General features: G+C 39.8%; 1 protein-coding gene across 1 annotated transcript; it reads right to left on the reverse strand.

The window, feature by feature from the left end:
* Positions 1 to 5,092: 5,092 nt before the first annotated feature.
* On the reverse strand, positions 5,093 to 14,660 carry api5 (apoptosis inhibitor 5). Its single transcript, XM_008294086.1, has 14 exons — positions 14,377 to 14,660; positions 12,738 to 12,899; positions 12,430 to 12,523; positions 12,257 to 12,322; positions 11,832 to 11,983; positions 11,176 to 11,382; positions 10,613 to 10,717; positions 9,780 to 9,869; positions 8,790 to 8,971; positions 8,506 to 8,599; positions 8,314 to 8,370; positions 7,558 to 7,637; positions 7,295 to 7,437; positions 5,093 to 5,854 (listed from the first exon to the last, which is right to left on the reverse strand). The coding sequence occupies exons 1-14, from the start codon at positions 14,446 to 14,448 to the stop codon at positions 5,775 to 5,777; spliced, it is 1,584 nt and encodes a 527-aa protein (XP_008292308.1). The 5' UTR covers positions 14,449 to 14,660; the 3' UTR covers positions 5,093 to 5,774.
* Positions 14,661 to 15,371: the final 711 nt, after the last annotated feature.

Here is a 15,371-nt window from a genome sequence, read left to right on the forward strand (position 1 = left end):
GTGTGTGTGTGTGTGTGTGTGTGTGTGTGTGTGTGTGTGTGTGTGTGTGTGTGTGGTGGGGTGGGGGGGTGTTTAAAGTCTTCTTCCATCACAAATAAATACACGGTTTGCTGCACAAGCGTGTTCGATTGAGAAGAACTCATGAGTTATGTTTTTTTAGACTACCTTCTATTTTTGAAAGGCGGCCGTGATAAAAATAAACTGCTCCCCTCCTCCCCCCTTCTAAAATCTATCATCCACCCCCATCCGCTCTCTGAGATTCAGAAAAGCTGAATTTCAAACCCGTCCTTCATCAACGGGATTGTGAGAATACATGAGGGGAGAAACGGCGGATGATGCGGTTGATCATCAGTGTAGAGGGTTTTTATATATATCGCTTTTGGGCGGTATGAGACTAAAAGTAAACAAAGAAATCAGCACAATCGCCGTTTTTGATTTCTCACTTGTGAGATATCAAACGTTGTTAAAAACAAACAAAAAAAAAAACAAAAAAAACTCTTCGTTAAAGGGCTTGTAAGTGTTCTCTGGTGTTTGGAAAGGCGACATCAGCGCATTGTTGTCTTGTATATTTGGTCATTTGTGTTTCTCACGTTCAATCAAACCCCTTTTTTTGTGTGTGTTTCTCCCCTCCCCTTAAATAAACCAACCCGGCTTGGTGTGCATTTAACACACGGTAGCAGGGACAATGGCTGGTTAGTATTTATAGCCAAACTGTGTACATCCACAGCGGTCACACGTGCAGCAGCCGCTTCCCTGCACTCCAGCTGAAGTTGACATGTTAACACTCACTGGCTGCTATATTTAGCCCAGCCTCACAGTGCTGTTACTATTCCCAGCATTGTACATGAGGGGGCGGGCGTTGCAGGGTTTGTTTTTTTTCTCTCTCTCTCTTTTTTTTTTCTTCTTTTTTCCTTTCTTTCGTTTCTTTCTTTTTTCTTTAAATAAAGGGGAAGAAAAAGTTCCCTTTTCACAACTGATTTATTTTTGCGCGTACATTCCTTCCTGCTATCTGCCACTGACAACTTATTAGTCGAGGGACGCTGCAGTTAAGGCTGTCACGATTCCAAGAATGAAGGGCGACGACGACGAGAGGTGGGGGGAGTTAAGTTTGGATTGGTGAATTTAAAAGGCGACCCTGCTGAAGTGTCCTTCAGCAAAGCACTGCTGGTCTCCGGTTGACATCTGAGAGAATCTTATTAAACGTTTTCAAGATGTGTGACAAGATACCATTTAACTTGCACCTTATTTACACACCTGAGTCTTGAGCTCTGACAACTTTGCGGTCTCCAAAAGCAAATAGATCCTCTAAACTTCAATCAAGTCCAATTGTGAATGACATATTATATTTGTCCAAAAGTTTGCAGTCTGAAGGAGGGGTTTCAGCACTAAGGACAGCTCCCATTCATGTGCCCAGAGCGGTTCAGCACCGCGGACAGCTCCTGGCAGACTCAGGTCAGGGAGCGGTGAACAGGAGCGGGGGGGTGGGGGGGGATTATTTATACTAGCAAGTTATGGTAATGGTACTTGGTGCCAAAACTTTCAGCCATAGTCTTTTCAGCTGTTGACCGCCCATGAATCCCACTCTGGGGTCATGATCTGAGTTATTAACCTTCCTAATCAAAACATATTTTCAGTCTTGTCCCTGTTGATTAGCAGTGGAGTTCATATGACACTCTGATGCTGGTCAGTAAGGAGATATCTGGTTAAAGTGTGATATATGGTTTGATTAAAGGTCTTCAGTGTGTTATTTATTCATCTGCAGACACAAAGGAAGACCTATGAACTGACTGGTGTGAAACTGAGCAGCTTCACTTTGCTATCTATCCCTCACCTGACCTCAATGGCAGCTGCATCAGCCTACATTTACACTGACATGAGTCCACTCCAACCTAGCACTGCAGTCACTTCTCACTTACTGTAAAGAAAACTGGACTCAGTTGTTGTGGCCTCAGGTTAAAAGAGTTACATATACCTGAGATTTTTATGTATACACGATTTAGCTGGAATTTGGAAATCTGGTGGGGAAATAATGCAGTCAGCCCTGAAGACCGATAGTATCTGTAAAGAAAACAGACTTTAGCATGTTATTCACTTCATACTTTCCAGGATGTTCCAATATTCTGTTGTTAGGACTGTTTTTCCAGCCAAAATAGCAGCACTGAATGCAACACAAGCAGGCAAACACAACAGTCATCTCATACTTTACAACACAATACCTGCAACACAATCACAAAAACTGCCATTGAAAACTACTGACTATGAAAAAGTTATGGTAACTATTCACCCATTCATGATAAGTGTGCCTCAGGTTTGTTGGATGAAGGTCTTTTATCACCACTAACAACAACATCCCCTCCCAAATGTTGTTAATAAAGTGAGGAAACCCATCGAGTTCCACCAAGTGCTTCAGGACTATTGATTTACCTTCACTTCTACTCTCACATGGGCTCCTACAGTCGCTGCTTCCTTCTCTCTTTCTCTCTCTGAGGGTCGTCTTCGTTTCTTCTCCCGCTGCTGCCGCCCACTCCTCCTCCACCACTTGATTATTTTCAGCTCCGCCGTTTGTGTGTCTGTGCGCGCTCGCAAAAGCATGTGCCAGGCATTTGCTGGCTGGCTGACTGGCTGGTAGGCTGGTTTGGGAAATACCTGGTCACGATCAATGACGGAGGGGTTTATCTTGGTCACATAGCGCCCCCTACTGTCCTGAAAAAGGAACTTAAATTTAGGCTTAAACGCATCATGATGCCTATGCCAAAAGCTGTACTGTATCTGTGCAAAAATACAACATCAGACTGGAGCTCAGTAATGATGAAAAAGCAAATTAGCAAAAAGGAAGAAATAATATTGTGAGATATAAACAAATCTGGACAGTTATTGCATCACCGGGTATTTTCTGACCCTTAGACAAATATTGCATCCAACTAATCTGTGATGCGCTGCAGCCCCAGTTGGTTTCAGCACTGATTCAGCACAATGACCAGGATCTGCTAAACACATCCTAATATTTCCCTGTGAGTCATGAAAAGAAGAGGGGTTAATTAAGAAGATTTTTTAGCTCCTCTCATGTCGGGTCGCAGTGTTCCTGCATGCGCCTTAACCTGAGCAGAAATACAAAGAGAGACAAAAAGACATCATGAAAGCTTTAAGTGACTCGTTCGGTGTGGGATAAAAATAGATCTGGTTGCTCTGAGAGGAAAACCCTGGTCTGGATCGCCCTCTAGAGGGGAGACTCTGCTAAAACAGGAGACGATCCGTGGACAAGCTTCTTTTGTCTTAAGGTTTATTTTTTTTGCAATAAATGCGCATCAGTGTCCTAAATACCAACAGTGCGCAAAGAATCAAAGATGCAACCTCTGGATGATGCAGATTTGTCTAGTTTGAAATGCTGCATTTTTAAATGTTGGGATATATTCTTAAATTATGGATTTTTTCTATTATGTCTTTATCTTAATTAAGAACAGCATCAGTCGATCTAACGGTGCCTTGTCTTCATGTTCACCCCCAATTTCAGCTACCATTTATCTTAAATTACACTGATGCTGGAGTGTTTGAATCAAATGGTTTTCGTCGCTTTCCAGACACAGACAAACATTGATGGTAGCTTCATGCACACATCTGATCTCTTCCATTAATGTGTAACATTTTTTTTTAATGGTTTGGAGGTTCAGCTTAAACCATTCAGAGTTGCCTCACTGCAAAAGGCTGCCACAGTCGATTCAGAAAATTGAGAGTTTGAGCGCCCCTCCTCCCCTAAAGCATCCACCTACACACACCAGCACACGTGTCTGCACATGCAGACCTGTAGCACCCTCTGAGAGCTCAGTGTGTGTGGAGGTGTGTGTGTGTGTCTTTAGAGGAACCAGGAGTGCATGTGGATGTTTCCTTGTTTTTCTATTCTGCATGCATTATAGGATTAAGCCTGGTGTTTGAAGGTAGCACTGGACAAGGTTCTGGTTGTGATAAAGATAGAAACTCATGTTACTTGAGGATTACAAACGAGTATGGAGTTAAGTTTGGGTTAAATTCTAATTAAATACTTATACAGTTTAGATTTAGATTTTGGGGTAAGCCTGGCTGGGTAGAAATGCAGCATATTTGATAATATGCATTTACTAATATGTATGGATTTAGACCCAGAATAACACAAACTATCCACAAAAACACTCAAGGGAAATACTGTAAAAATAAAAACAACACAACTTAAATTTACATTGAACAGTTTAAAATAAGTGAATCTAATAAGAGGCCAGGTCAATTGCAAAGTCACTCAATGGCTAATACAAGCAATTTGGCTTTCCCAAAGTCAGGCTTAGAAAATGGCAATTTTACACTAGAAGTCCACTATTGTGACTGGAAGGATCAAACTAGTTTATGGCTTAAGGTTAATTTGGTCTAATAGACTTTTATAAAGAATATTAGCCATAAAACCAATCAGTGCAAGAACAGGTTTTATGACTCTGGAATAATTATAAAAAGCTAGGTTTAATTAACAGGTTCAAATTCCTTTCACTTTATGCTCAAACATAATAAATGTAGCATAAGAAAGGTCCTCACAAGTGTAGCACAGGAGTGCTTTTGTGCAGGATGTGTGCACGACTGAATGTGCCCCAAACAAGCAGAGCCTCCATCACCAGGGTGTGTAAAATAAAGTGTGTTCTAAACGTGGCAGCAACTATTTATAGCCCTTTCAATTATTGAGAGCCCGATTCTACTTTTCTACTTCAAAGCAGACACACGAACATGAACACACACACACACACACACACACACGCCAGACTGAAGAGGGGGGGAGACGGATGCAGTCATGAAGACAGCCGAGGAGGCACGTTTGTACGTGTATTCTAAATGTGGATGCCAGAAATCATCGGCTAAAATTACCCTCTCTTCAGTCTGCTTTGGTACAGAGTACAAATACAAGCGGGAAAAGGAAAAACAGGAGGGTGGAAACGATAAATTGGATGAATGAGTGGGTGAGTGAGTGAATGGATGGTAAGTGGGAACAATGGGGGGGAAGGGGGCATGTTTGGAAAAGGTTTTGAACATCTGAGTCAAGTTTCTTATTGAGAAAAAAAGCAAACCTGAAGCAGTAGGGTGGAATTCAGTTGTATCGTCTTGTTCCCAGAACGAAGTTTGCAATTTAACAAACAGTAAATTCTATATAAACAAGGACAAAAAGTTCATACTTCCATACAAGTTTATGATAAAAATCCAATGAAACAGCATCATTGATTCATACAAAGTAGCGTAATCAGCCAATTCAAATTAAGCTCTAATAAAAAAAGAAAACAAGATTAAATAAAACAGTAGAAACAAATGCAATCATCAACATGTTGCAAAACAAGAGGATCTTTATCTTTTTCTACAACAATCCGACAAAAATATTTATCAGGTACAACTTGGCAGTCTTTTGTTCCACAAAAATACACAGAGTAATGTTTAAAATTTAGGGAGGAAAACAGAACAAACAAACAAAAAAAAACACAGTTAGGGTTACTATCACCTTGACCGAGAGGCGTACAGGGAGTAAATGCTGAAATGGCAGGTAGAAAAGTCAGAGCCCATTGTCTGATATTCTCAAGCCAGGAGACCAAAGCTCCAGCTCCCCCCCCATTCCAAAAACAAACCAAAAAAATCTTGTGAAAGTGAATCGCGTGGAGACCAGTTAAAAAAACCAAAAAAAAACCAAAAAACAACTGCATGTGACAAACAATCCGTCTTGGTGCGGAAAAGATCCTGATGTGATGCAGTTCAATGAGCAATATGTGCTGTGTGTCTCAGTAGATCCGGCCTCGGCTCCTGCTGCCTCTGGCTCCGAAGCCTCGTCCTCGGCCACCTCTGAAGCCACCACGTTGCTCTGGAGCGACAATGTGACGGTAACAAGCATGTCAGTACGAACATGTTGGACACAAATTAAGTTGTAAAAATTATTGAGCAGGTAAAGACTGCAGGGGGAGAAAAGGAGGTGCTGTAACCAGAGCTCTTTAGTTGACAAACTGTATAATAATGATTCCGTTTCCAAATGATCACAAACATATATGACATTTCTGCATTACAGTTTGTTAGCCAGTATCCAGCATACTGTTACACCAAGGACAAGCTGGAGGCATGAATGTGAGACTGGCAATGTCAGGTCTTTCACCCGTTTGATCAAGACTGAAGTATCTCATTACATGTGAATGACTAAATCCTAAAAACTTTCATGCCATTTTAACCATTTGTACCCCATGAGGTTTGCGTTTTAGTTTTTTTAAAGTCACATTATTTAAATCACTTTGAGCTCATTTTAAACCGTACTTATAAGTTCTGTACCACTAGAGAAACAGTACAACTGCAGCTAAAAGCAAAGACCTAAACTCCTTCTTTGCAGCATAACAAAGTTATGTCACAAATCATAAAAACTAACAAGAAAAAAAACTAACAAAATTAGAGATCTGTTTGGCAAAAACACAAAAAAAAATCTTAGAATCAACATGTTTAAGACTTTTCCGATTGCCCACAGGTGTTACCAATAAAGGAAAGGAAAAAAGGTAACACACTATAGATGTTGTAGTACTTACAGTTTTAATTTGTTTCCATGCTTGTCTCCTATCTGGTCTGTGTGAACACAGTCTGGTGTTCAGTAGAAACTCCTTTAGTTTTTGTCACGTGACTGTTGGTCACAGCTGAATCACTAAAAACGTCACCTTTTTTTTTTTCTCTCTCTTTCTTTTTTTACATATTGTGTTTCATGGAAACAAGTTATTTTGGGCAAGTTTGAGTAAATATAGCAACTTTTAAAAAATGGCTTTCAGCCTTTACTGACTGACAGTTGAAGAAAGCCAAGAAAGGTGGGGAGTATAGCAGGGGGACATGCCATGGGTTGGACTCGAACCCACAATCACAGTACATTGGGTGAAAGTCAAACACGGTAAGTTCAGGGACCTTCAGAAAGTTAAAAATCTGATGATGGTCTTTTTTTTTTTTTTTAAGTTTCATAGTCTGGCTCTGATAAATGGTGTAATTTTAGCATTTAAAAAAAAGCAAAGTTTTCAAACTCACTGTTGGGATTTAGGGTTCAAAACGTACAGCTGCTGTCAGAAAGCCACACACTTCTCAAAGCCACTTTCAAGCCTACTGGTAGAATATGTCAAGTAAATCCCATTTTTATTTATTTGAGAAAACTGGAGCCATGGTAGCCAAATAAAAGATGAGCCAAATTACACACTGTGCAGTACGAAATAAATGAAAGGTAATAATGCTGCACAACAGGAAAAAAAAAGAAATGAAAAGAACATGTCCAACAAATACTACTTACCGTAGTTAAAATTGCCAATGGAGGCGCTGTATTTGCCGCTGGGGGGATTGTAGATTTGCCTTGCGTCCCGTCGGGGCTGAGGAGAGATCTGTTTTTTTGTGCTGCCACCGGATCCCATGTCCTCGCTTGATGGACGCTTGGGTCTACAAACCAAAGAAAGGCAGATGAGGATCTAGTAGAGGGCAGTCAGGTTCCTCGTGTTTGGCTTCTGACAGCCAAATTAAAGGTATGTCATTGATTACAGTAAGTGGGAGCACACTTACGCTACTGCCTCTGCCTTCTGGACAGGTTTCCAGGACAGAGTGACTGTGCTCTTGTATGATGGAGGATTGTGGAAGAGATCCTGAAATGAAAATAAAGATCATAACAAAGATTTAAATATTGAAGTGCAAAACTATAAAGTCAACTGAAAACTCAAACATGATAAAAAAAATACATTTTGAAGTTTTAAGTTAAGTTTTTATTAAACCCTTTAACACAGTGGGTCGAGGTACTCTCTATAATAAAGTGATTTTCATGGAAGTTTCAAATTCTATGAAAATACAGCTGAGCTCGCAGAAGCAGCTTGGTAAACATGCAGTCTTAATGAGACACATTTCAGTGTCTTCTCATCTTTTAAAAATATTGATGTCTACGTATTGTCATCAATTAAAAAAACTAATAGCAGCAGGTCTAGATTTCAGATGTCTGTGTCTATGTGATGTCAAAATAGTAATTTGCATTGTCTCATTTCAATAGATGTTGATAATTATCCAACATCTCACCAAAAATCCAAGATTAGAAAAAACTGAAAACAGATTTGTGTATCAGAACTTTGTTTTTTCTTCTTTCCTCTCCCATTACCAAATAAGTACTTACACTTCGACATTTTGCTGCTAATATTTATGTGCTTTTTCCTAAGCCGGGTTGTTTTCATGCAGGATTTTTACTTGCAACAGAGTATTTTTATGTTGCTCTATTGCTGCTAGTACTTGAGCACAGGGTCTGAATACTTCTTCCACCACTGATGACAAACAAACCTTGATAAGGACGTTGATGTTGTTGGTGATCTTGAGAGCCACCACTTTGATCTTGTTCTAAATGCATACAAAAGAGAAGTTAGTCTTTGCAAATTTAGCACAAAACTTTGTCAGTTTGAATTTTGTTAATTAGATTACTTATAAAGTTTTTACTTTCAGCTAAGCAATCAAATACAAGATGACTATTGTTACCTCATCTGTCTTTAGAGCATCTCCCGTCTTTCCTTGCAGTGCTACTCGCAGCTGTCTGATGTAAACCTGCAGACCTCTGGCAAAATACTGTAACCTGTTCAAACACAAAACACATTAATTTCAATGTGAAGAGTGCAGCAAAATGACCAAAATGAGCCTTTCAGTAAAGTCCAATTGGGTGATGTACATCAAGCACATAAAAAATTGTAAATAAAAAGCACACTTTGGCATAAGCTGATTCATTTTACAAATTGAACTCCAGACTGTTTAACTCACTCTCCTACCTGATCTTGAAGTCTTTAAGGCGCTCAGCATCCACTTTGTCAAGGAGGAAGTCTGGCAGCTTCTTACCCAGCTGGTGAAAGCCAAAGAGGAGACACTCTACATAGCTGAACTGTAGTTTGGGTTCCTCACTTGCAGAGTTCTCACCGTTCTCCACCTCTTCTGGTGGTAGCGGCATGAACTCCTGAAAAAACAGAAAAATCATGATTAGAACCTTTCAGTCACTCCTACTTGTGTCAATTTGGGCAACTGTCAATTACTACAACTTCTATATTTTATGGGTAAGACTGAAGACACATTTCAATAGAATCACTGTACTTTGAATTTACCATCAGACGTCTGTTCTCAAAGTCTTTTGCTGAATTCTCAACTTAAATCCGAGTTTAATGCATGTAACTACAACCACAGTTTGTGACATCACAACTACTCTCAATATCAACTCTGGTACATCAGGCAACTTCAACAAGTGTAATGTGGAAGCTCCGAGTCTGCGTTGCACATACTGAGAACAGACATTCAGTGATGTAGGACACATCTTGAACCCACTAGTTAATGTTTAAAAGAAATAATTATTTCATGTTCATAAAGTCTCACTATAAAAGAGAAAGGAGATGTAGTTGTCATTGTAAGAAGTTATAACCAGTAATAATGGTGCTTTTTTTATTTAAATTGAAAAATTGTATCTGACAACAATTTCTATTCAAGGCAGAGTGCTGAGGAGTTTTTGGTTTAAATAGCCAACAGGCCAAGGGCACCAAATAAAGCAAATATGTTATACTTTACACGGTACAACAACAGTAACCTGACCAAGCCAGTCAGTGTCTAGCAGGTGTGCATGCAATAATATGATGGTAAATTAAAGAAGTGGTAAAAAAAAAGAGGGCAATGAATCGCTGAATCATGGGAAAACTGCCAATGTGTTTTTTGATACTTGAGTGAATCTCCATTTATTGCTTCTCTTGCCCAACAACAATAGGACAACCCGTTCTTACCAGCAGCTTGGTAAACAGCATGTTGAGGTTGGCCTCCAGCTTCTCCATGTCTCCACAAAATGGACTCATCTCAGCCAACAGCTTCAGAACCTACACACAGTCACAGACACAAACACACACAGCTTAGCAAATCTCTACACACAGTGTAATGTGCATTGCTAATGAGAAACAGTGTTGCGTGGTGCAGACTAATGACCCATTAACAACATGCAGTTGGCTGACACCTCTGACAGGTGGCTGCCACGCTGACTTTGTTTACTACTACAAGCGCTCACCAAATGTCAAGCGTTAGGAATATCGACCTCACACCAGCGGCCATATTCATCAAGCCTCCCAATGCTGACTCAGCTTGAATGAATCCAGGTCAGGAAGTGAGTCTTTTTGTGTAATACATGTGGCATTATTTGAAATACGATTCAGCACTAGTATAAGGTTTTCGGGCAAACCAGCACAGATGGAACAACACTTTATATGTGCAACCTGCCCAAGAGGCAGCTTGAGTTCACAAGGAAACAAACATTTGTGTTGTGGCAAAACACAACACATAAAATATGAAAATGAAATATACTGGTGAGACCTGACTGAAACTTCCCTTTGGTTTCTAGAACTGCTAAAAATAATCAAATAATTGATTTCTAACAAGTTATATTGTAGTTGTAAGACAGCATAAGTTCTTATTAATGTTTATATATAAAAATCTTTGACTCTTTCAGTGGACAACTTTAAGTGGAGGCTGGTAAAAACAGAAAACGTACAATATTTCACACTTTAAAGTCAATTAAGAACTAAGAAAATTTGCAAGTCAGTCATTTACAGTAAAATGAAGAACTCACCTCCAACTGAATGTCCAGCTCAGCCACAGGACTTGTCAGGGCGCTGAGGTTGGGCAGGACATGTTCACAGAAGTAGGTTACAAAACGTGTGGAATGGACATTTTTCTACAAGACAGCAGAAAACAAAGAACAAGTCATTCACCTGTGTTACAGTAAATTAAGATTACTAATAAATGTATGCCTAAATCACTAAAACATGGAGAAATATACGAACTGTATGCAATGTACCTGAATTTAGGAAATATGCAAAAGTATTAACTGGATTCAAATACTAGTGGTTTTTTGGTATTCCATCAAATTAAAGTGTTTGATGTTAATACTGGTGTACATTTAAAGGTGTGACAAGGCTTACAATACAATCCTTAGAAACTCTTCTTTAAAGCTCATAAGTGTTCAGTTATTATTGAAAACTGTTTCCACTCCAATGTGCACTAAAACAACTAGTGAGAGGTGTAAGGGAGAGACAAGTTAAAACCAAAAGTGAACTTGACAACTACTTCTACATTAAGACATTTTTTCATTCGTGAACCTCTCTACTATAACATGCTCTTGGTTCTACTCACAGAGAAAAGCGGTAAGGCTTGGCGCGTGCACTGTAGCAGGCGGTCCACGGTGTCAGGGTCAGCTGGGTTGAGGGCCTGCTCCAGGAAAGCCTGTTCAACCACCAGCTCCACCAGCTGCTGCCGCCCATTTACTGTCTGCAGCACCCGTAGGCCCGACACTATACGCATCAACAGCACAAACTCCTCTCCCGTCACATCCTCCAGCACCTAAAGAAGCAGTAGGGAAAAGAAACTCTTCATCAACATGTGTTCTTATCTGTTTTAACACAGACAGGTCAACATTCGCCAAATACAACATCACTATTTTAGACCCCATCTAAGCACGAGGACAGCTGAGTTTCTAAGTAGCACAGTACAGCAGTAGCTCATTTCTGTCTTTTTTTCTAAATATAAGTTAAACCCATGGCTTTCAAACCAAATTCGTAAAACAAGTGGTCACATAATCAAAGATTCAAAGTCAAGTTCTCTAATTCACAAAACAAAAGCAGAACTACCAGCCATAGCCAAAACAATCAGCACTGTCTGTACATACCCTCATTCAGTCCATCATATGTTGTGATGTTTAATCGCTGATGCGTGATCTTTTTCTGTCAGTCAGCATTTAACAAAACGCAATACATGAACGATTTCTAATCAATTTGAAACTGTCTGCAAACCTTCTTTGTCTCTGCAAAGACGTACTCCTCCACCTCCTTTGTCATGACGTCCTCTGGCAGTGTCTTCAGTTTGGTTGACAGAAACTTGATGGCCCTTTCTCGCACTATGTCTTCTCCCTGCAGGATCTGAGAGAAGAGGCCTCCAAGAGTACCTGGATGAGAAAAGACAGACGTTGATTGGACTGTGTCAACTCAAGGATTATTTCTAAAATAAAGTCATTCAGATCTGGCGCCATAATGAATATAATACATGAGGAGTGGCAATTTCATTCATTCACTTTAAAAAGCAATCTCCTGTGAACAGTTGCTCAAAAGCAAACAAATAAAAAATGCCTAGCTAATTTGTTTATTTCACATGGCCAGTGAAACTACCTTTAACAGCAAAAGAAAAAAGAAAAAAGAAAACGCAGTAGAGGAACACTTACCCTTAGCATCCATTTTGAAGATGGAAATAAGTGATGCATTCACTTGGTTGAACTCTGCTGTATCATCTGGCACAGACATAAACAATACAGATTTCAATAAATGTTCACAAACATTGTCACTACTGCTAGAGCATCACATGATACTGATAATTGGGTAATTAAACATTCAATACCTGTCTGAAGTAGCTGGGTGAGAATATCAGCAACTCTAAGGATGTTTTCGCCAGTTGCAAACCGTGGGAGTTCCTTGATGGCCTGACGTCGAATCTGAACAAGGATAGATAAACACAAAGGGCATTGTTATGCTAGAATAAGAGTTGCTATTAAAAATATCTTCAGTCAAGGAAAGAAATCTTTTATCCATCTGGGAACACAAAGAGTCAGTAATGTTCACACTAATGAATCCAATAAACAACACAAACTCTGCCACTGATGATGATGATTTGGCATCTATGCACACTGTGTGTCAATTTATACTCACAGACACATCCTCATCTTCACAAAGATCAAGCTGGGCGTTTATAGCTGCATCAGCCAACTCTGGAAAGCTGCTAAAGAACTTGGGTATAAACTGTGCTGCCAGGCGTTTCTCCTTGGGGCCACCCTTCACGCCATCCAGAATTACTTGGTAGGCATCTTTGTGCTGCAGAATAAAATAAAGTACATCATTAAACAAGTTATCTAACAACATGACATGAAAAAAAAACAGGCATTGCGATGTTTCGTTTTTCTGTGAAACACATTGAGATATGAAAAAAATACAGTATTTTTACCCACATGACTTGAATTTCTGTTCAGAAAGAATGAATCATTTTTGGGGTGATTTTGCAAAGGAGTGCATCTTATTGAAAATAAAATTTTAATCTGAATAAAGACATGTGGAACCGTTTCAACATAGTGTTACAGTTGGAAAGACATCCAAAATAAGTTTTTGCTTTAGATGGCATTCAGAGCTGAATTTGCACTCATCATACAGAGCTTTATGTGCTGATTTAAATGATTAAACAAATGTATCGAGTTCCCTCACTCAGTTACAACAACTGCCAAACACTGCCAACAGAGGATGTGTTTTCAGTCAACACGATCCTTCATTGAAGCATGCCAATACAACCAATGTTGGGATGTTTTGCAAATAAATCTTCAACATATTTTCCAGCATACATGTGAAGACTGTATGTGCTTGTGTCCTGGAAGTCAGAGGCATTAACCAGGAGATGAGAAGCTGATATCAGAAAATCTGCATGATAAACTAGGAGTGTGAAATAAGCAACAGAAGAGCATATTATAGACTATTCGGGACAATGTAGCATTAAGTGTTATCTGGAGCTTGATCGTTACTACAGGGTACAGTAAGGGTATCTCAGGCTCTACTTCACTGTCTTTGACCATTATTTGCAACTTAAACTGGCAGACTGGTAAATAGGTATCCTGTATTGGTATACAACATGTTAAAGGAACATGCACAACATGTCTGATACACATCGTACACAATATGGGGTTTATAACAATTCCAGACGTACTTGCCAAAAGACACATCTAGTAGGGTCGACTTTAGTTAGCGTGGTACCACTTAAATTGTAAACTTAAGATTTACGGTACCTTGACTTGCACATGTGGCTAAAACATTAAAACATTATACATGTGATCTGTGTTACAAACTAAAACTCAAATGTATAACGAAGTAAATGGTTTTCCTGAAGACTAACAAACGGAGTAGTGAAAAAGTCTCCATTGACCTGCAAGAAAACATCTTTAATGAGAAGTATCGCGACGAATTTCAATCAACAAACTATGCTAAGCTAAGCCTCCCTAAATACAGTTTGAATGAAAAGTGGTTCACATGTAGAAAATAACCGCCTGGTCGACTATATAATTGCTAGTGTCCTACTGTGTCAACTCAGTACTCTGTATCGCAAGGGTCGTCCTGGCGAGGCTATTAACATTAGCCCGGTCACTACATTAGCTAGCTACCGTTAGCTTAGCATACACAAACAATGTTATGTAGGCCAACAAAGTTCCAACCAGTGAACGCAAAATAAGGTACCGTGACCAGATAACAAAGAGCGCATTTCGTTGCTTTGCCAGTGTGTTCAAATACAAACTAGCTGGCCTCTATTTACCTGGCTGAGGTTGTCCTTAGCATCAGCAAGGACCCCGTAGTTTCGATAAAGATCCTCGATAGTGACCGCCATCAGCGTGCGTACAAGTACCTGCCACTCACAGATAAGACCGCTGATAAAACCACACGGGAAAACCCTTCTAGGGTCGCTTTTACTCCGCCTCAAGCGACTGTAGAAGAAACAACGCCGTGTAATCGACAGATATTTTGTGCGAAAAGGGGACAGGAAGATGAAATTTCGAGAAGCCCGTGAATGGACCGCCTGTCTTCCCGCGACGTTCCCTCTGTGGTGTGCTGCTTAAAATGCTACGGAACAATGAGCACAGCGCATGCGCAGGTGTAGCGAACCGCGTGGGCAGTCACAACACACGTGACACTAGAGTATGCGCAGAAATGATGCGCAGTTTAACCGGCGGCGGTAAAAAGTGATCGCTCCCTGGAACCACCGCAGGGAGGCGCAAACCTTTCCCATCCTCATGACGGTGAGGGTCTGTATGAACTTTGATGCACACATGGGTCCAAAGTGACCCGACGGAGTTTTTATGAAATGAATGAAATGAAATGAAAAATACTTTATTTATCCCAGAAGGGAAATTCAATTAATTTATGTGCTATATCTTAGCAATAAATTAATTTAATCATTCAGTATTCTGGGTATTCCTCAATTAACTTATTTTTAATCATAATACATCCTTCTTTTATTTTTTTTTATTTCTTACTTTTTGAGTAAAAACATTTTTTGCATAGGTAAAGTGGTTGCAGTCATCAAAACTGCTTTAACTTACACACTGACACCATAGTTGCCCTCACTCAAACTTTAACATTGGAGGTTCAGTGGATGAACTTGAGCTATTATATCTGGGGTGGCCAAAGCAGGGGCCAATGAAATTTCTCCAGTGGCTGTGGCTCCCTTGGTCTTGCCTTGGAGGCTGCATATTTATGCCCACATGGCACAAACCATTTTGGTCTTTAAAATTTGGTTGTGAAATACTTCAA

The sequence above is a fragment of the Stegastes partitus genome, unplaced genomic scaffold, assembly GCF_000690725.1.
Source record: "Stegastes partitus isolate 25-593 unplaced genomic scaffold, Stegastes_partitus-1.0.2 Scaffold21, whole genome shotgun sequence".
Taxonomy (NCBI): domain Eukaryota; kingdom Metazoa; phylum Chordata; class Actinopteri; family Pomacentridae; genus Stegastes; species Stegastes partitus.

Bases quoted from the DNA above. Each gene is read 5' to 3' on its own strand.
- api5 (XM_008294086.1), bottom strand. From the start codon at position 14,448: ATGGCGGTCACTATCGAGGATCTTTATCGAAACTACGGGGTCCTTGCT. The intron at 8,972-9,779 runs GTAAGAACGGGT...CTGTTTTTTCAG, and splicing joins TGCTGTTTACCAAGCTGCTG to GAGTTCATGCCGCTACCACC. The intron at 7,638-8,313 runs GTTTGTTTGTCA...TTTTCATTTCAG, and splicing joins ACATCAACGTCCTTATCAAG to GATCTCTTCCACAATCCTCC.